Source organism: Corvus cornix, chromosome Z (genome assembly GCF_000738735.6).
Source record: "Corvus cornix cornix isolate S_Up_H32 chromosome Z, ASM73873v5, whole genome shotgun sequence".
Taxonomy (NCBI): domain Eukaryota; kingdom Metazoa; phylum Chordata; class Aves; order Passeriformes; family Corvidae; genus Corvus; species Corvus cornix.
Window position 1 is genome coordinate 70,957,105 of NC_046357.1, and position 20,590 is coordinate 70,977,694.

At 35.6% G+C, this 20,590-nt stretch overlaps 1 protein-coding gene across 17 annotated transcripts in view; it reads right to left on the minus strand.

Annotated features, from left to right (window-relative positions):
• PAM (peptidylglycine alpha-amidating monooxygenase) overlaps positions 1–20,590 on the minus strand; it is a 123,989-nt gene that overhangs the window by 17,245 nt on the left and 86,154 nt on the right. For 14 of the 17 annotated variants that reach the window (XM_039566552.1, XM_039566559.1, XM_039566556.1 and 11 more), the window contains 4 exons: positions 20,069–20,256; positions 19,290–19,361; positions 5,753–6,058; positions 987–1,116 (listed from right to left, as the gene is read on the minus strand). In XM_039566552.1, coding sequence (XP_039422486.1) covers positions 987–1,116; positions 5,753–6,058; positions 19,290–19,361; positions 20,069–20,256 — 696 coding nt within the window. The remainder of the gene's footprint in view (positions 1–986; positions 1,117–5,752; positions 6,059–19,289; positions 19,362–20,068; positions 20,257–20,590) is intronic. The other 3 variants (XM_039566560.1, XM_039566558.1, XM_039566557.1) reach the window with 1 other exon arrangement.

A 20,590-nucleotide genomic window follows, 5' to 3' on the forward strand; every position in this document is an offset into this window, starting at 1 on the left:
TATTTAGCTTAAAACCTAAACAACTTACTTTCTTTCATAAAACACTATTCTAAGCATAATTTATTATTATAATGTTCAGAATACTGTTCTGTTTTTCAGACACTATCTTAAAATGAATTCATCAGGATTTGAAAACAACCCTATCCTTTAGTCTTATAGCTATATATATGGAGAACACATGCTTAAAAACAAGGAAAAGAAAAGGAGAAATTAAAAAAAAAGGTGTACTTAAAAAAGGTACCACATAACATGTTACAGGCTTGTACTATTTCCTCCCAATATTCTGTTATAATTTCAAAAGTATCCATATAAACACATATACAATTTTGAAGATCAAAGACATAAGAATCCTGTAAAAATAGAGACAGTACTCTTCACTGGAATGTTCTGTTCTTGAGATAATATACCTTTGAATATATCACTTTACAAACACTAGAAGGACTAGCATTCTAAAGTTCACGTATTTTTTGGTTTGAGTGATGCTAAATGTAGCTAATTTTATCAAATGAGTAGGACAAAGCTTGTTTTGAGAGAGTACTTTATAACAATCCCATTTTGTTCAGTGTACATAAACACAAAGAAGAATGAAGACATACTGGAGATAGCTTTGCATGTCTTAAACCCAAGTACTAATTGTAGTATACCATACTAAAACATTATTCACCCAGGCTAATTATTCCTGATAAAAGACATGGAGAGGTAGGGATAATTAATCCCATACTAATGTGGTCATACAGTTTAAGGTCCCAACAAACTATGTTCTTTTCCTCCGGAGACACATTCTTACTGTCTGAAGACCTAGTAACTCATCATCTTGAATTGTCAGTCACCATTTCTACTCTGAGTCTCGGAAAGGCACTTTCAGCCAAAGAACTGAATTTTTAAATGGAAAGAGAACTTCAATCTGTTTTTCTTTGAGAAGGTATATAAACAGACCACAGGAATTCAACCTTCTAACTCTCCATTTGGCAAGAGTCTCTACTTACTTTTCATCCCAAAGATGATCACCTCTGTGGAAGACAACTAGGTTATTTTCAGGGTCCAGAGCCAACCCAGAGACTTGGCCTAGTTTGAGGTCTAACCCAGGCCACTCCACAGCCTCTTCTATGTGGAAATCTGACCAAAGAAATAAACAGACAAAAAAACCAGATAATCATGTAGCATGATTTTTTATAAGAAAAAATCCAAATATGGTTAACTGGCATTTGGTACTGACTACTGGGAATTACATGGACATTTTCTTACATGCAGTATTTCCATTCAGTGCATCAAGATTTAATTCCAAGCATAGTTTTAACATAGTAAAGCATGCACAAGCACTGGCATCCTGCTACATACAGATTACAGAAATGTCAAAACTGCTTTTGATTCCATTATTTTCTCCTTCTTATAAGGATACATGTACACAGACTCTAGAAGTTTTAGGAGTTCTGTAAATACTTTCTACACTGAAAGATTACAACTACCATTTAAACCAGCAGGCAAACTTAAATATTAACTATCAGTGTTTTATTAAAAAATGCATAACAAATACCATGAATCACTACATGAAATACGTGGCAGGTGAATAACGTTTTTTCTTCTATAAAGCTTTTAACACTAAGAAAAGAATACTTCTTGTACTTGACTTAAACTGTAAAACTCAACTAAGGGAGAGAAATTTAGTTTCAGCCCAAAGATTAATATTAAAAAGATAAAAATATGATCTCTTAAATCTCTCTTTTATGTAAAAGCAGACTGACAAGGATAAAAGGCACAAACTGGTCAATATTTGAAAAGTTGCAGAGAGTTGACTGCAAGGATTAATTTCTCACAGATCACCTGCATAAATACTGCTTGGAAGAGGTTGCTCTTGTGTAGCTCTGGCAGTATATTAACAGACTAATGAACTAGAGTATCAAAAATAAAAAATGTAATGGCAAAAGAAATCTCACTAATTCCGATAAAATTTAAAAAAAAGAAGAAAAAGAAAAATTATAAAATTTGTTCTACATATTAGGAAATCCACCACTGCTTCCTTTCAGAAATTGATTTGTTAAGCATAATTCAGGTATTTCTACAATGCAAATTTGCATGTAGGCACATATAGCCAAACCGATGGCAAATAAGAAGCAATTTCTTTGAAGTTACGTGAAGCTGGAACCACTTCACTAATATTGTGTTTGATAACATCATGCTTTGCTTTGCAACTTTCAGTTCACCCAAAGTTTGTGAGTTCTGCTATAATCCTAAACACCAATCACTGGGGTATCATCTAGGCAGGTGAAACAAATATCCAAATTCATAAAGTGCCAGGGCATCCTGCTTTGAAACAAGGCAGATCACAGACCTTAGCACACAACATCCAAGGAGTCTGAGAGGGTTCACCTTCACCTGGAAGTGATCTTCCAATGAAAGGAAAAATTACTGGGAGACAATGTAAATCTTTAAGTGACCTGTGCAACCCATCTGTCCTGATAATACCCTCCCTTTGCATTTCACTTGGAAGAGATGTAGTCTAAGGGGTAACAACAGGTATACAGTGGAGGTAATATCATTCTCTACAACCTAGGCAAGGGAAATACAAAACCAGTGCTGAAAACCTACTGCACACTAGGAGATGTTTCACCTGTTTAGACTGAGATATCATAGCTAGAGTAGGTGAAAAACCTAAAAGAAGCCTAAAAGCTATCAGCAACTGTAGCGAATCCAGGACAGTAATCCGAAAGTTCTAAAACAAGAAATTCTGCTCTGTAGAAATTTTAGGTGAACAAAAGCTGCAAATTAAAGGAAAAGCTGTTAAAAAAACCCCAAAAACTATACATATTCATACTTCTGTACAGTTGAGTTGATCACAGTAGGTACAGTGGCAGGTATATTCACAGATGTTTGGGTTTTGGAAGGAATGAAAGGACGGAAATTCAGTGTCTGCTTCCTCACTTGCTCATATCATATCACTTTATGCTAAACTCCAGAAAGCTTGTCTATGTTTCATGTTACAGAGCCCCTTGGCCTCTGAGACTTTTCAAAAAAAAGCTAGAAAAAATAAAGGGCTAAACATGCGAACACTAAATTTTGGCCTCTATTTAGTCTCTCCAAAGGCACACACTATAAAACAGAAAATGTTTATGCTTAAAGGAATAAAAGATTTCCAATAGATCAAAATAATAAAATGAATGTTCAGTGAAATACAATCTAATCTAGGAGCTCCAGCCTCAATACAATCTTTAGATTTTATCACCTTTTCCCAGAATTGGTTAATTAGTATTATATTTTCTTTTTCCTTTGCAAGTCCATTCTGAAAGTCTACAAGAATAAGTGGCCCATGGAACAGTTTCATACAAAACTAATGAAAATTACTTTCCCCATAGAAGAAATTTATAATTACTTAGAAAAAACAAGATCACCAGTTTTGTTGTAAATGAGATCTCTAAACTCAGTACCAGATCTTCTACCTTTCAACTTAGAGATGTTCCTTTCATTAAAAAAAAAAGAAAAAAAGAAAGAATTACCTAGATTTAGAACACGCAATTAAGTCTCTAAACAAGTGAAAGACGAAAGCCTTATTTATTGACACAATTGCAATTTACTGTCCAGAATTCCCTGGAAGATTGTTCTAGCTTTTAACTTTGCAAACTTTAAGTGATGTTGCATTTAATCCCAGCCATCAATCTTGATAAATTTAATTAAGCACTGCACAAAGGAGTTTTTAAAATTGGAAAATTACACTCTTTGCCTTATTTAGAAGGTGTAATTGTACTAGTTGCAGTGATGTTAAATGACCTGACAAATTAGTGACCAGTCTAGGTTAACAAGCTAACAACAGTGCAGGAAGAGCAATAGTATAAAGTTTAAACATTTATAATAACTTTACTTACTGTATTAGCCACTTGTTATTTCAGGCCAATTACATGTTAAAAATTGGAATATTTACAAGACTAAAAATATTAAACTACTTTAATTCTCGTAATCTTTAAACAGTTTAATGAAGTTAATTTAACAGCAGAGTCTTGTACTAAGAAAATGGAGAATTTTTTCAATTCAATGCAATAAAGGTTTTTACAAAAGGTGCAAATTTTTTATTAAATCAACACAACTTTACTTCTTCCCCTGAAGAGGAAAATTCTCTTATGGAAGATTTTTTTCTTAAATATCTGAATACTTCCCTAAAAAGAAACTACATATATGCTTAAAGATCTTATTGCTACAGAAGTTCTTTTGCCAAAAGATGGTACTGACAGCTTCTGCAGGTCAGGAATTCTGTAGTTAGAGGTATTACAAAGATAAAAAAATGCTAATTAAGAAAATGTCAGATTTTTTTTTTCTATATGTCAAAATTGTGTCATTTGAAAGTTCATTTATTCATTAGTCCTCCACCAACAAATTCCCCCCAAATGAATTACTGACATTTGCTACTGACAGAGCTGAGCAAATGCTCTCTGTAGTTGGAACTCATGCTATAAGGTATGTCAAAACTAAGCCTTTATTCAGCTCATTGACATTATCTCCTCTGGATCAGCGAAAACAGAAAGGAATTTTCTTCTTTGCCTTGTACACACCACATGTTATTAGTCTAAACTGAACAAACTTCTTTTGCAAAAATGCTATCCACATTGTTTTCCTGAATATTTCATTCCAGTGAGGTTTATGGAATTGTTTATGATTCACACATTTGTCAGGCACATAGTAACATTCCACCTGGATTTTTGCCCCTATGCCAATAATTTGACAGGCTCTTATTTAAGTGGATCGCACAATGTAACATTGGAGAGTCCTCATCTTTGGTTTTCTTTTAAATACAAACCCAGGATTTTGCTGAGCTTGAACACTGTAATAGAATTGCATATAAGCAGAGACAATACATGTTAACATTATGAACAGAAATAAAAATCAAATGGATGATGGATGATATATATTTGTATACAAAAGTACTTGGAAACATCAGTCTGGGTGGTTGCAACATAAAAGCTGGCATGTGTGTGGTTACAGCTTATGCGTACAGATGGCTTCCATGCATACATATCACCTTCTTTTATGAGATACCCGTCACATGCTGCATTATCTGGCTTTCCACATTAGCAAGTAAGGCTAAGCACAGTCAATATCACAGAGACCAAAATGCAAGTAAAACAAAGAGAATAATTCCATGGTTTCTCTGTCATAGAAACCTGAAGGGAATAAACTGTATTTCTTGAACAATAAAACAGCCTGTACCAGAATATTTGGAGAGTCAAGCCCAATTTGAAATCAATACACAGAAAATTTTACTTCTGAAGAATTTTTCAGGATTACCTACCACTCTTTCTGAATGAGAGAAAAAATATCTGATAAAATTACAGCAATAAATTTTATAAAATTGTGTATCCAACAGGTCAAAGTAATCAGCAAACTCATAAAATGTATTGATTGTTCCAGTGACCATTTTATAGTAGTTACTTGTCTTTACTTCCTGAGACTACTATATCCTGTGTGTACCTTGTTTTAGCATAACTGATATAAAATCGTTAAGGAAGAGTCTTAAGAGTAGAAAAAAATACCATATTATTCAAAAAGTACTGGTGTTGTGCCATCAGTACACATTCTTTCTTCACACATTGAGGGGGAAAGAACCCCAGTGAAATACTTCTAAATCAGAGGGAGAACATTTCAGTAATTAGGAAGAACGTAATGTAAAATACTTCCAAGCCTCAATTGAAATTCCCTTCAGATTTTGCTAATGTGGATCACAGCTCTTACATTGCATTTCATTGTATAAAATTAACCCCTAACCTACCTCCTTTATGTTCTTTTTCCCAGCTTCCCTCACCATGCTTAGACTGTTGTAAAGAGAAATATCTGTTCTCTGGTGGCCTCAAGGTAGACTCTAGTCTGTGAAACTTCTGAATTCTGTCTCTGACAAGAATAGTATTGTCCCTTTCATCATGATTTGTGATGTCTCTGGCAAGATCCTTCTTTTGGACTACATTAGCAATCTCTGCTACAAGATCTGATTCTGCCTTTTTTGTAGGGTTTTGCTTATGCACATGCACAACATCTTCCCTTTCTCCTAGCAGCTTAGAAAGGAGTGAATAGAAATCACCTGTACAGGAAAGAGAAAAGATAAGAGGAAAGGAGAAAAAAACCAAATAATTACAACAGATCAAGCTTTAGATGGCTTCAGCAAAGTATAATGTAACAAAGTTATTCAGTTATTGGCAAAAATAGCAAAGAGGAACTGTTTCAGTTCTTATGAACTGAACAAGCCAGGTTTCTAGTAAGATGAAGTCAAATCACTACTGACTTTAAATTACATATAGATACTCACTTTTACCTGACACCCTGGCATCAAAAGTCATCACCTCTGAAGAGATGTTCTTGGGACCAAAGAACAAGAGAAAAAGGGAAAGGGAAAATGAAAGCAAAAGGGAAAGGAAAAAGTGTGCACATTTCAATAAAAGAGTATTTATGATGGAATTATCTGGATTTGCCAGGCTACTGCAGAGTTTTCATATTTTCACAAAACAAAGAGGGGAAAATTCTATAGTTTTATCAAATTTTTCACTTACAAAGACAATAATAGACAACATGATACTTTTCAAAACATATTTCTGTGAAGTCTGTCATGGTATAAGTAGCTTAAGCTGTAAGAAAACCGAATTTCCCATCTGCAAACAGATTCCATTGCACCCACTGTAGAAAAAAGACATGATCCATTAAACTTGCTTTTATTTATTCAGTCTGGGTTCTGCCCCTTCTTTCATTCTGAACAGTAACACTCCTTAGTCATGATATCATCTGGCAGTGAAGGGAAAACTAACTTCTCAATGTGCTTACTAGCAATGCAGTTATCACTGTAACTTTCTTAGGCATCAACAAACATTTCAGTATGTTCCAAAACAATAGCTCAAAAAAAAAAAAAAAAAAAAATTAAATTAGAATTTACTAACCAAGTATCTCGGCTGCCTGAAACTATTATCAGTCCTATTAAATACCCCTACATCATTTGAATGGAAAGAGGCATTCAATGTGCTTTAAGAGTTACTGCAAGTAGGTATCCTTCTATTTCAAACACGAATCACTTGTAATTAAAAAATTATTTTATGACAGGCTATATAGGATATCTTTTAGAAAAGTGAAACAATAAGTAACGAAGCTTCCACCACACAAACCAAAGAAATAAACAAGGAAACAACCACCCCACCCCCACAACAAACAAAAAATCAAACCTCAAAAAACCCCATTCAGAACCAGAAATCATCATTTGCAGCCTGGGACAGACGAAATTAAGTCTTTTGAAAATGATCCTAAGAGGATCTGTCATGTTATTAAACAGTCCCAGTTCAATGATTTTGACTAGAATTGCATTCCTTGCCCTTGGAAATGAAATATGCCAGATAACATATTCTTTCAGAAAATAATTACTGAAGTAACAGGGCGAATTTCAATGAAATTAACAAAGCAAATTAGAGAAGAGAGAAAATCATTAAGCTATGTAACAAATATTAATTATTTGCTTCACATGCAATTGGTAAAACTAGAGCACTCCATGATCTTAATATTGTCATTTAACGAGTCCAAGTACTGATTCAAAACAAATCCAAATATTTTGAAAGGATATCAAAGGAATTTTGGACACAAACCATATTTATACTGAGAAGGGTTTTTAATTAAATTAATCAGGTTCAATAGTCTCTACTTAAAGCAACAAATAACTGGTGCTGAAGCAGAAACACAGCTGAAATTTCCTTTACTTAGGAAACATTTGGTATTAAAATACTCTACCATGGCCTTTTTCTTCCCCAACATTTTAAAAATTAAATGAATGTCATACAAAGCAAATGTTTTGGTTTTATCTGTGGCCGGAGACCTATAGATGAAAAGAGCCAACTACCTCTCCTATATGCAATCATTTCCAATGAGAGGTCTGAGTGGTAAAAGCAGTGTTCTCCTTAATGTAACTGTGAGAAGTCTCCCTAAACAAACAATCTGATGCTATTTTAAACTGCAAGCCTTTTTAAAGCAAGTTTAGTGATCCTTGCACAGTTCACTCTCTCCTAGTTCTGTATCAACTCTCTAATGAACTGACTTGTAATTGTTGGCTGCAAAAGGACAACAACATATTATAGTTTTTACAAAGGTTTCAGAACTCTTAACAGCTTATATGACCATTCTATTTGAGTGAAGAAGTTTGACAGCTTCGTGCTCCAGCCAAAAGCACTGTATTCTATCTCTGGTGTGCAAGTGTTGTCACAGAATAATTAACCCAGTCTTTAAAATAGATACTGCTTGTTTATTAAAAAAATTTTAAAAAGACAAAAAAGTTCTTTAGATTACCTATCTGATACTAGCTTCTTCAAAAGAAACTGTTACAAGATAGGGTTTAAGAAGAAAAGAGAGCAGGAGAATTCAACTTAAAAACAAGCAAAGTCCAGGGAATAATTTTTAGGACAGGATGCTTTAATAGAAAACTCCAGTGGTCTTTATGGAAACTGTTAATCGTGGATTCAAGTCTAATAAGGTGACCAATTTTGGTTTTCTCCTAGAACTGAGCCAACAACCATAAGATATATGAGGAACCTTCCAACACTGGAATATAGAGTAAGGCAGTTTGAGTACTATAGCCACTATCCCATGGGTATAGATGAGATATTTTCCAAGCTGAGCTTGTCCTGTTAGAGTTTTCATTAAGCAGGTGTTTTGTAATCACAGCAGTTAAAAATATATAGGAACTGTCTGAATGAATGGAAAAGGGTGTGCATCAGAGAACAGAAGTGGTCAGAAGTGCAGCTGCCCTGAAACTGGCATCCTTTCCTTAAGTGAACGTGTTTGAGAAAATGAATGTGGAATTGCCACAAAGTTCAAAAAATATCCATGAAATCTACAAATGTGACCAGTATCTCCATACTTCTGGCACAAACACTAGGCTGAAGTCTCCTGTCAATGTCCTGGCATCTTGACAGAACACAGGGTATTTACAAGACACAGAAGACATGAAAGTTAGGAATTTAAGTTTCCTGATTACCCAGTGTTTGCAACCCCACCCTAAATTCCACACATTGAATGTGCATCTAACTTTTTTGAACTTTGTTTGTGATGCCCAGGCAGATTCCAATAATTTGTAAGGAGTGTAATTTTAAGAAATAGTTCAGAATTTTCTAGAGATAACCAGCAAAAAGCAGTCATGTTGGTTCTGAGTAAAAGCTGCTCTGTGCAAAGCAATATCCAGCAAACATCAAAGCATGATCTTGTGTTGCTGCTTTACAGTGGCCTTGTACCAGCTGGAACAGTTGAAGCCTGAACATACTCAGTGGTAAAGGAACATTGCTTGGTCTTGTTTGTGATGAGACAGCCTTTAGAATGCCTGAATATGACTAGACAAAGATATGGGTGAATCAGCAACTTGATCTTACTGAAAAAATTGAAGTCTAGCAGTGCAATCTCTGGGAAGCTGACTGATTAGGTAACTTTCAGAGAACATACTTGTATTTCTTATGTGCAAGTTATCAGCACAGTTCCCTCTATGGAAAAGATAATTGGCTAGAAACACCTGCAGTTTATTCTTTCTGGAAGAAGTGATAGCTGTCAAGACCAACATGTCCAGAATGAAACAATGCACAAGCATACTCCAGTAAGTTTAAACTTCCGATGGTGGTTCTACACTATCAAAACTCTTTTACAGAACAATGTTTTGGAATACAGTCATACAAACAAAATCATAACATAGGCAATTTCATTGCAAAACATGAGTTGAACTTCATCTGATTTAATAAAAGGTCAGATTAAGGTTGATGAAGCAGTTTACATATGTAATGTTTTCAGTCGTGCTTTAGTTTTAGGTAGTCCTGTGAGGAGCAAGGAGTTGGTCTTAACAATCCTTTATGGGTTTCTTCTAACTCTAGATATTCTCTGATTATATTTCTAAAACTAGGTACTTTTTTTCCAGCACTAGAGCCCAAGTTCCCCTATTTGCCGTGTGCAGTCGCTGTCCGTGGTCCTTCAGCAGCACACCACAGTGCTGTTGGAAGCACAAATTTCCAGTTTAGATGAAGTATCTAGCCAAGGTACTGCAGGATCAAGCTAGATGGATCTGAAGTTCAGCCATGGTAAGCCTGTCCAGAGAGCCTGAGTGTGTACCTGTTAAGATACATAGGTGAAATCTCATTTTACTACATTTTAGAAAAATAGACAAGGCATCTTGGTGGTGTCTGAGAATTTTCATGTCCAGAATCTGTTATTTTTGTCATAATGTCTGTACAGTGTCACTGTGATGGTTCAGAGAGCCTCCCCAGTCTGTCACTGGCATTTTAGACTTCATGTTCTTCCTTCCAAACTCATGTCTTGGTCCTATCATAACAGGACCAAGAAACACATTTTCACAGTTGACATTGGGCTTCCCAATTATCTCTGAATCAAATGGAGTGTATTCTGAGACTGCATGTTTCTGTCTTAGCAGGATTTGCTTCTGTTTAGTGGGTTAGCTGGCAAAAGTGGTCAGGGGATCTGCCCCTTCCTACGTACTGAAATCATGCTCAAATGATATGAGTCAAACTATGACTTACTTCAGCAGAACTCCTGTTCCAGATAAAGATATGGAAGCATCTGCAAGTATCACTTGCGAGACTGTGTGATCCTGAGTAAATGCCTCCCAAATATAGTTTTTTAAAATAAAATTCAAAGTTTAATTTTCTTTGCTTTCTTTGGCTTCTGGATGAAGCTACTACAATTATTCTAAGAGATATATAAGGTAACACTGATGGTATAAAAGAATGGGAGAAAGGCAAGACATGACATTACATAAGTGAACAAAATCTAATGCCCGTTTCAAGTGATATTTAACAGAGTTTGACAAAATAGGCAAAAATCTTTCAAAATGTCTTCTAGTCTGGTATAATTTTTCACGCAAGTCATGACTGAATCTGCTGCTTTGATGAAAGTCTTGGAAAGATTCCTGAGAACCAAAAGGTATTAAGTAAGGCTGTTTTCTTTTTGAAGGGATTTGAGGGGCTGGGAGGCATAGATATGAAGAAATGAAAACAGCTGAGCTGCTCTAGAGCTTCTTACCACCCTCACTGCCCTAAAGTGATGTGCACTTACAGCATAGGCAAACTGACGTCTTTGAAGAACCAAGAATTGCATCTGCTCTCAAGGCATTTCTAAGCAGCTTACAGAGCTAAAAAATGGATGGAAGAAAAGGTTAAAAAAAAATTTGCTCTTTTTTCTTCTATGTCTGCATGTCCCTAAGATGGGCTTTTACTACCACCACAATGTGAATGCATTTTCTTTGTTTTTCAATAATCCTTTCTCTTTCTGTCAAAATATTTTAATGTAGAAATGTTTTCAGAGCCTGTCATAGGTTAGCAAGCATAGTCCCGGAAGGGACGTCCTTGCTAAGGGGTGCTTACAGTTTCCTCTGGGACCTGATAGAACCTATCAGCTGGCCAGTTTGGATATGGACAATTCTCTAAGCCACTTAAAGTTGTGACCTCCTCTGTGATCCACACTTAAGAATAGGCAAACTCCCCCCCCAAGCTCTCTCTCGTTTCCGGCGCTGGGACAGGTGGCTGCGGGCCCCGAGTGGGGGCCAGCGGGCCCAGCCCAGGCCCTGCTTGGGCCAGGCCGGGCCGGGCCACGGCCATCCTGGAGCCGATGGACCTGTTCCAGCCGTGGAACCCCCCCCACTGCCTTGCCGTGGGCAGCCGGAGCGGCTCGGCTCCCCCCCCTCTCCACTGCGATAAGAAAATTCAACATTCCAGCTGCAAAGCTGCAAGGCTGAGGTGAGATTAACCCTTTTTATTGCTGTGAAGAGCTGAAAACCTGAGGGAAGAGAGAGAGGAGATGCTTAAAGCTGAAATTCTCTTGTGAAGCTATGATATATCAGAGTATCCTGTTGTAATTTCATGAAGGATATGGGGGGTGGAGTGTTCAACTCGTGAGCAAAAGCACCTGCGCTGAGATAGGCAGATGCTGACGCAGCTGTAATTTCATGAGAAGTTTGGACAGGGAGAGATGGACCAGATGAGGACTTTTGCTCCAAACGGGAAAGGAGAAAACCTCAGTCCCTAGAGATGAACCAGATGAGGACTTTTGCTCCAAATGGGAAAGGAGAAAACCTCAGTTCCTAGAGATGCTCCCAGAAAAGTCCTAACGATGAAGATGATGAAGACCCTTTGCTTCCCAGGGAAGGAGAAGGGCCTCTGTTTTTGTTTCTGAACGGCTCAACCTTAAAACTGTACCCCAAAAAACTTCAAGAGTGGACCCTCGAAAGCAGTTGCGGGAAAAGCTGCAAGGCGGGGGAAAGGACTCACACGCAGGCAGAGAGACTCCTCTTCCTAAATGGACTGAACAATATTTGGAAGTGGGCGGCTGTCTCGTTGTGATAATGTTTTCATAGCATGAGCAAGAAGAGACTTCTCTTTCTAAATGGACTGAACAAGGTTATTATGGAAGTGGTAAACAGACTGAACATCTTAAGGGTTGTCTTTGAACATTGTCAGTGGGAGAAGGGAGGAAGGTGGGGGGAGGAGGAGAGTTCTGAAGGTGGTATAATTTTTTTTTTTTCTTCTTTTAGGTCTGTTAATAAACTTCTTTATATTCTTTCAAGTTTGGTGCCTGTTTTGCATTTCTCCTAATTCTTATCTCACAGCAGATAAACAGTAATGAGTATTTTGGACCAAACCACTACAGAGCCCAAGCATAGTTTTTAAAATATCATTAGATTATACGAGTTTGTAAATGGAAAGTGTGAAAGTATGAAGGAAGATGAAGAATCTTCACTGAATATTAGATTTTGTTATAAACATGTGTTCCTTGACAACAAATCAAAACCTGATACCCAAAACCAAGGCTGCTTGCAGCTATCCAACTGCCGTGTTCTTTTCTTTCCTTCCTGACCAGTAATAATTTCCTGACAAGAACCAGTCATTTTGTTACAATAAAATATATCTATTAGCTGCTTCTAGATGACTAGCAGTAAACACAATGGTTTTATATTTCACTGTGCTCATTTGGATGTACTACAGATACTTGAATTCTGGCATAGGGTGCCACCTCAAATTTCTATTTCATGCAGTATATACTTTGAAATACATTTAGTCTCACAAAATTACATAAATGAGAATATGTTTATTACAGAGGAGTTGCACTGTCTTCAATTTATTTTTTTAAGCATCATCATGCTTTATTTTAAAAAAGACAGCAAAATTATAAAAAAGGAAAATGTTCTGCCAATAATAATAATAATAATAATGACAATAACAACAACAATAGTAATAAGTTTGGTTTGTTTTAGATCTGTGATATGACCTTATTTCTCTGAACTCTTCCTGTATTAATACGATGTATTCAATTTCTTCAGACACATTAATGATATTATAACAAGTTTTTGTAGTTGTTCATTGACAAGCAGCCTTTAGGAAACACCCGGGAAATGTCCCTCTATAATTTTAAGAGCCAGAGAACATAAATCAAGGGTCAGACAGTAAAGACTGAAACATTCAATTTAAAATGGCTTCTTTCCAAGCTTGTTGTACTCTTTCCCTGCTTAGATATACAATTATACCAATTGCCTCTTTTGTTTTTTGTTTAGATCTGATGCTCCTTTCTTTACTGTGCTGAAGATGCTTTTGTAAAGATTATGAATAACCTTATCCTAACCAAATCGAAGTCTCATCTTTTATTTACAAATTTGAGCAAGATCATTCACTGCAAATCCTCTGGTATTCTGAATCTCCCTAATTATAATTCCCTAGCAGTATATATCACTCTTAGTATCTTTTAGTAGCATTTTCTTCAAAGGTTTAATTCAGTCACTTATCTTTTGTATTCTATTTAAGGGACCTCATATAATCTCTGAGCCCTAAACATACAGTCAAAGCCTGAAAACATCTAAAGATTTTCTTGTACACCTGGTCTTAATCTAAAAGCGTCTCAAACACTTCATTCTATGCATCCCACATCAATACTGGAACACGAATTTGTCTTTTGTTTCAAACCTCTCCTAAGAATGTTTAACCACCTACCAAACTGAACTCCTCTAACAGCCATATACAAACTAGCAAGGGTAGATTATAACAAATATATTTTAGAAAGACATTTAACCCATGCTGGCATAAAAATACACCGTTTTACTGGTTGATACTGCTTCCATGGCTTTGCTATGTAATATTATCACAAAAACACACTATTGAAAAACTAAAGACCTGCCTGCATGCAGATTCTCCTTTCCTCTGCCTTTCAACATCGGTCCCACAAGATATTGCAGGCCTCCCTTCACATTTCTCCCTCCCTGATTTTTTTTTTCCCTTAAGGAAACAAAAGAGAGATTGGCAGAGAGTGGAGGAGCTGTATCTCCCTTCATTTAAATCAATCAAGGGATATCTATCCCAGATGCAGAAAGACCTCATTCAATACATTTTTATTGTAACAAGCTTTTCTTAGAAATGCAGAACTTCACAGAAAATATGCAACTCCACACAGACATTTCATTTTCCCAACTCACAGACTGAGCTACAACTATGTAAAATATTTCCAGATGTTTAACAAATACCTAGTGCAAAATACTTATCTCTGTGTGCGTGTGGGTGTGTGTGCAGTCATATGCAAATATACTATGCAACTGAAAATAATTAAAAGATGGGGTAGGCATCCAACAGGTAATAAATAGCAGATTTATGTGTAACCTTTATTCAGACCCCATTTTGTACAGATTATTATATTAAATTTTCTTACAAAGAAACTTCCTCCTACAATCAATGGGCCATCAAAATATATGCATATTTAACCTTACTCAAAGATTCCCTCTCCAAGAACTCCTGAACAAGTATTTTAACCGAACAGAAAGACTTCTAAAATTTTTATTCCATCATCTCTGTTTATGAAACACATGCTTGCATTAAAGTACTTCAGCCTGTACTGTGAAATTAAGGTCCGTAATTACTGACAGAATCATCATTTAGCATCCATTCATATTGGATGTCCACCTAGAAACATCTCAGAGTGTGAATTTACAGGGTACATTGTACCATATTCCACACCTTCCATTCAAGCCACATTTCCAGTCAGTTTCAGCAGGAGCTGTGTATATGCAGACTTAGCTTCAGTTCTTTGCTTTGTATATCCTCAAAGATTGGGAAAACAGACCACGACATTAGACTACCCAGCTACCTAGAATCACTGCAACTCTCGTAAGAGTCTAGGGGAAAACACACTGTAATCAGAGAGGATCAAATTGCCTTAGACTATGGACCCATATTATTTTCTTTCTGTTGTTTACTAGTTCACTATACCTATTCTAATCTCTAAAACAAGAAGGTAGAAGTGCAATGAAGTGTTTTCTGCGCAACCTATCTCACCACTAGGACAGCAATTCTAATGACTGCAAAAGTAAAGTTCAGCTTTATAGAAGCTAACACCTGAATGCTTGACTAAAACTGCAGTATTATTTTAAATGTAGGAGGTTTAATGGGATTTCACTTAACACATTCAGCTGTGAAAAAGGGACCTCACATGAATCTGTCTGGGGCATTGCAAAAGAAAGATCTTAAGTTCATTGATATTGAAGTTTCCCATTTGAACTCCTTGAATAAATTAGTCTCATGGCAACAATGAAATAATGAGGGATACAGGAAAAAATCCCATGGTATTGGCAGTACCAACACCAGTGCTGAGAGCAACTGCAACTTTGAGTCACTTCACATTCCATCATCAGAAGCAAAATGTATGTTACTTTTTTGGTACTAACTCCTAAATTCCCTAAGCCAGACAGAAGAAAACTGTACTTTTGTAAGTGTCATGGCAAACGTAATACCAGAAGTACAATGACAATCTCAACTCTTTTCTCTCCCATATGCGTGTAAGTGACATACACATGTGTACACATATGCCCTTCTAAAACAAAACCCAAAATCTGATTTTTGGTTTATATGCTGCTAGTGAATTTTCAGCTCGAGCCAACCTTGAATTTTGCTTTAAACCATTTAAACATAATTATGTTTAATATATGAAATACATATTGTAGTAATATAAATATAATCAAATAATTGTATTAATTTTAGTAGTAGACATTTTGCCCCTTCTGCTTCAGTTTATGATTATTCCTAATATACACAAAATGAGATTTCAAATCAAATAAGCCAGTCAAAACATTAAATACATCTGATTAACCATCACCTCTCTTACTCTTTCCTTATTTTTAGGAAACTACTCCTGCTATTGCTTATATGCATGAGTTTCTAAAGATTTCAGGTACACCATCAGCAAACTTTCTCAATAGTAAAGGCTGCTTTACTGTTTGCATACCAAAACAAACCTGAACTACATTACACTGTACTATGCCACAGGAAAGTGATGAACAAGCAGAATGAAACACATTTAGGTGTTTTTTCAACAGGTAAAGACATATGGCAGAGATAATGAATGCTAACAAATAAATGTTTTTTGCTCTACTGTATCTATTGAGTACAATTTAATCAAACTTCTATGATGAACAAAAAATAAACATACATAATATTTGTTATACTAGGGACTTGATGCTTCAGCAGCAACAGGAAACTTTCCTATACACCAAATCTCTAAATCAATTGCATTTCCTACAATAATTCACTTCTTATGAACAGTTTATCTTCACCAAATAGTGACACTGCTGTTTCAGAAACAATATAATGAGGTCAGTTTCATCAAGATAAGTTCAGTTAAATTTTAACACAGCAGTGATTTGACTTTGTCTTCATGCAGAGTGCTGGTTCACTTTGTGATGGTTACTGCTTATTTCAATATATCTGCATTGCTTATTAATGTGCCTCTGATGAGTGAAGAGGATGAAATTGAAAATTTAGTGTAAAAGCAATAGTAACACCTGGATGTACCAATATAATAAACATCCTGTGTGTGACAGGAGGTACCTCTATGCTCAGGCAAACATGATATACACATTATTTGTAAGCAGATACTTTCACATGGCAGACTTTTTTGTTTTCCCCTTTTGAGGCAAATCCTTAGATTTAGGAGTATTGACATAAAAATTGTGTCTTTGACCATGTCTCTAACCTCCAGGTTAGTAAGTACCTCCATGGCAGCACAACAACTTAACACCTATTTCAGTTTTAGTGAAGTAACAGTGTTTATTTCAGTTGCCTGAAACTAAGGAGGGGAAAATAAGCTGCTAAAACATAAGAAATCACAGAGAAAGAAACCCATGCAAGATAAAACACAGAGTTATTGGAAAATTGTTGATGTGCTTTCTTCAGAGAAAATGAAAGGCTGAATTTACTGAGCAACAGCTCAGGTGCAACAGAACTAATCGAAGACTCAGTTTTGGTGTCTCTGTGTTTTGTTGATAAGGTTATCATACAGAATATGTCATACCAGACCATAAATGGAAAGACTTATCTCTTTTACCTCTGTGAAAGAATGTATTTGTATAATGACCTCAGCCTCTGTGAAGGTATGCATGTGCTTCTGTGTAGGGTCCACTGCTTCCTCCCTCCAAACTGTAGAATTTTCCTGACACTAAGGTCTTGTTCAAATTTGGTTGATATTGGCAAACTCACTTAAGTTACTTGAGGAAATGGACAAATTGGCAAAATGTGCTTAAAACTGATTTGCCCCACAAAACTGGCCTCCAGTTTCTATGTTAATTTTTACAGGCACATTTTAGCAGACCATTTCAGCTCCAGATTTCCCCAGTATATCTGGGGAGCACTTGCAGAACCAAAACCCACTTTCTAAGCCAGCCACTCAACTTTCCCTCTTCGGAGAAAAAAATAAAACCAAACCTGATCTAGTTTTTCCTGCTACTTTTTTTGCTTACTCAGACATAATTCAACTAAAGTTAGAGCTGTATCAATATAAAATTGAAGACAGGTTCCTGTAAATTATGGGAGAATTTATCTTAAGCTAACAATTAAGAACACAAAATGAAATTCACAGCAACTGCCAAGTTGTAGTATTTCACATCATGAACCCAAGTAATTTCAAATGAACAAAACAATTCTGTGTGTTTCCATAGAAACAGGTTAGATGAGGCTGTATACTAAATAGCAGTCTCAGCAAACCAGACTGCATTGCAGAAATATCTTCAAAATACATTTCAAAGACAAATGAAAAGGATTTTAACAGCAGGACCTTTTTCAACACTTCTTTTCAAACACTAATGAATTCAATAAAACATACACATAACAAGAACCTTGACCAAATGCTAATGCACCAATGTTACCAATAAGGTAACATAAGGGTAAAGCAGATTGTCAGCATGAATTTTGATGTAAATTTGTAAGCAGATAGCTTGTTCTGCTCTGAAACAGGATTAAAAAATTTGAATTGCTTTTCTCTCTTAAAAAATACACCCTGAATGGACTAAAATAAATATCAGATATGCCATTGTAAATATTATTTGTAATAGTTCAAAGTTCTTTCATTCAAGATAGTTTCACACTCTAGAAACTAGTTTTATGTAACTAAAACTTAATTATTTGAGTTAACTCTAAAAAATGGCAGAGTACATATAAAATCTATCCTCTTTGTGAGATGTTATCAAAAATTCTAAACACTGGCCAACATACGCTCTTCTTAAAGTCAAAAGGAGATTTGCTTTAATTCAGTCTCTGAACCTCAACATTCTTCAATGAAAAATGTATGAAACTGTAGCTGATGAGGTCTTCCCCTTAGTCTCTAGAAAAATCCTGATACTGAGGCAATATTTATCAAACAGTATATGACTCACACAAACTTTAAAGTAGAGTCTAAGATATTTCTGAAACGTAAGTAATATTCTGAGTATTTCTAAAATCTTTATAGCAGTCATAGATTTTTCTTCTCCAGCGAAGTACTACACACATTCCTGTCTGAGTTCTAATGCATATGTGCACATATACACAAATACAGTGAAAAAAAATACAAGATTAAACAGCTGCACTCAACTTGCTGCATGCACAGCAAATATTGAGGCATAAGAACATTATTCGTAATATACACATAGTAATACAAACTGAGAAATCAATGAAGAGTTAATACCAAATAGTTAGATAGAGAATACATGCACATACAAATAAATCAAAACCTTTGTTAGCTAATTAAACAAAGAACAGGAAAACCTTATAAGATTAAAATGCACTAATAAATTTTACCCAAAAGGCTAGAGATCAGTGGTAAACTAATTCTTTTTATTATTTGTTATATAGCATGCAACCCTAATAGCTTTAGAGAACATTGCAAATTGCATCAATTAAAGATAAACAGATTAAAAACTTCATAACTCATTAAAAACCAGGATATAATTTATCAGTATTTTACATTAGTGAGTCCTTTACTTGACATAGAAATAAACAAGTACATACCCTGATCCAAAATCTCCGCCTCTTCTTTTTTGGCCTGCTGCAGCAAATAACTTGTATCGCTATCCTTGGTTTCTGAAAAATGGATTTAGGATATGATGTTAGCCTTTGCATGTGAATGGAATTGAGTATCTCCCTACTGTGGAAAAACACCCTTCGGAAAGGAACATTTAGTATTTTTATACACAAATAGTAGTTGTACCAAACAATGCAGCACTAAACAACTGGAATAAAAAAATTAAGATTTGTATTAGAAGATAGAAGTAAAAATAAACATAGAAATAAAAAATGTACATAGAAATAATACACAGATATACAGTAAGATTACTTCTGGATAATACTGCGGCTGCAACTTATATGCCTACTACTGTTCAATGTAAACATTTGATACCTTCCATAACAAGGCAGTGGGATCTAGAAAACTAGGGAAATGTTACGATACAATTTTGTAGGAAATAGACAGAAGATAAGGTAAACATTAAGAAACTGTTAATATCAAGTTTGGCATAGAAAAAGACACCAATCCTTAGGCCACACAGGTCACATAGCTGTAAAAATGTGTTAGAAATTGGAAGACAACATGAGAAAGAAACAGACAAAATACTATGGCAGACACTTCCACCAAAACCAACAGTGGAATCCCATGATGGTTCATTAATTAGCAATTTGAATTTTACGCAGAACTGTATTACCTCTTCAGGAAAATTTTGTATATCAAAACAACACAGAGAAATACATCAGTGAGCATAACATGAATAAAATGGATTACAAGTATATTTCACCTTCATGATGTCCGTGCATCATCTTCAGCACATCAGACTTGACTGGAATAGGAATATTTGCCTCGTTTGGAATATTTCTGAACATTTCAGGGTTTGCGTTCTGTGTGCAGGTCATATATGAGACAGCATGCTTGGCTTCCATATAGTACATAATGTAAAAGTTGCACATTTCATCATTGGCAGTACCCCTACACAATACAGAAAAGATGTGGCACTTAGAAAATAATGAACTGGGTAGCTCATTTAATTCATCCAACTTGTTTAACAGGATACTAGAACACTGCAATCAAATATTTACATGTCCCAAACTAAAACAAGCAATACCTGCATTGCAGTGAGTATCAGAAATTTCTTTTGGTTTATACTGGAGAAAATGAGTGTGCACAAAATCCCCACATACCTCAGAAATTCCTAGCAATTTGGTTTTGTTTTTATAGAAAACTGCATCACCTATTTAAACTGCTCTGCCTTCTCTTTTCTCCAGCATACTCCACACAGTTCTCATTGTGTTATCAACTGTGC